Genomic DNA, 1,809 nt, shown 5'->3' on the forward strand with positions numbered 1-1,809 from the left:
GTAAAGGTATTATAAAGGTAGTGTAAAGGTAGTGTAAAGGTAGTGTAAAGGTATTATAAAGGTAGGGTAAAGGTATTATAAAGGTAGTGTAAAGGTATTATAAAGGTACTGTAAAGGTAATGTAAAAGTCTTGCTAAGTGCGGTTGCCAGAGTACAAAAAAACAATATTGCAGTGTAAGTAAGTGACGTTAAAGTTAAATTGAATAAGTAATTAAAATAAAATAGCAAAAGTAGGTAACCATAATACAAATTATATTTACCTGGGAGCATAAATAATATTGTAAAAAGTAAGAGGTCAGGGACCCCCCAGTGTCATGTAAGGGGGGGGGGGAGGGGAAGAAGTGTTGTCCATGATTAGTTAATATCCTCCTCTCCCCTACTTTCTCTATTTTCTTTCTTACTCGAGTTAATGTAACAGAGTACATGTAACGGAGTACATGTAACGGAGTACATGTAATGAAGTAAATGTAATGGAGTAAATGTAACAGAGTAAATGTAACGGAGTACATGTAACAGAGTACATGTAATGGAGTAAATGTAACAGAGTAAATGTAACATAGTACATGTAACGGAGTAAATGTAACAGAGTACATGTAAAGGAGTAAATGTAACAGAGTACATGTAACAGAGTAAAGGTAACAGAGTACATGTAATGGAGTAAATGTAACAGAGTACATGTAAAGGAGTAAATGTAACAGAGTACATGTAACAGAGTAAATGTAACAGAGTACATGTAATGGAGTAAATGTAACGGAGTACATGTAACGGAGTAAATGTAACGGAGTAAATGTAACAGAGTACATGTACCTCGTTACTACCCACCTCTGCTGACAGATGGGGAATAAAGTTGGATTTTACTTATAAAAAATCAATTATGCACCCAATGTGACATGTCTTTATACTTCTCCGTCATCAGGGACGAACACCACGCTCCACTCGATAATAATCAAAGAAAACCAGCAGGCGATCGACAGCAAATACTGCCTGAGAGACGGGTGTGGGTGAGTGAAGAAAAACAGGAAGCACACCATGATTACGTCATTATATGTATGCTACAGCGTGTAAATTACAATGTGTGTAGTGGTAGTTTAATTGAACATGTAAAATATTAAAATAAAGAATATATATATGCGAGTTAGAGCACACTACACACTCATGTACTTGAAACTTTCCCTCAGGCACGGGAACTACATCTACAGAGTTCCCATCAGCCAGTTCGTCCCCGTCAACATGAGAGTCACCCTGCTCATGAAGTAAGTACACACACACACACACACACACACACACACACACACACACACACACACACACACACACAAAACCCTGCTCATGAAGTAAGTACACACACACACACACACACACAAAACCCTGCTCATGAAGTACGTACTTATATATATATATATATATATATATATATATATATATATATATATACATACAGTGTGTATATCTATACTGTGTTTATACTTATTTTATTTATTATTATTAATATTAAAACTAGACATGGCAGTAAATAATGTTGAATGTAGAAATATTTGTTTGTATATTTGTATCATATTTGTATGTATTTATGTATATTTGTATGAATATTTGTATCATATTTGTATGTATTTATATATATTTGTATGTATATTTGTATGATTCCTGTCCAGTTCCACGGAGCTGCTGGTGGTCCACCTGTGCAGCTTTGATGAGTCGGAGGCCTGCTCCTCTCTGCTGGATCTGGACCCCGTAACATGGAGCAAATACCCGTCCAACACCCAGGTAAACATGTCACCTGGAGCATATACCCGTCCAACACCCAGGTAA

The 1,809-nt window shown here is 36.1% G+C and overlaps 1 protein-coding gene across 1 annotated transcript in view; it reads left to right on the top strand.

Annotated features, from left to right (window-relative positions):
* LOC117939053 (myelin regulatory factor-like protein) overlaps window positions 1–1,809 on the top strand; it is a 21,758-nt gene that overhangs the window by 15,771 nt on the left and 4,178 nt on the right. Inside the window, exons 19-21 of the mRNA XM_034864096.1 lie at window positions 917–1,001; window positions 1,179–1,253; window positions 1,653–1,764. Coding sequence (XP_034719987.1) covers window positions 917–1,001; window positions 1,179–1,253; window positions 1,653–1,764 — 272 coding nt within the window. The remainder of the gene's footprint in view (window positions 1–916; window positions 1,002–1,178; window positions 1,254–1,652; window positions 1,765–1,809) is intronic.

This window comes from Etheostoma cragini, chromosome 23 (assembly GCF_013103735.1).
Source record: "Etheostoma cragini isolate CJK2018 chromosome 23, CSU_Ecrag_1.0, whole genome shotgun sequence".
Lineage (NCBI taxonomy): Eukaryota > Metazoa > Chordata > Actinopteri > Perciformes > Percidae > Etheostoma > Etheostoma cragini.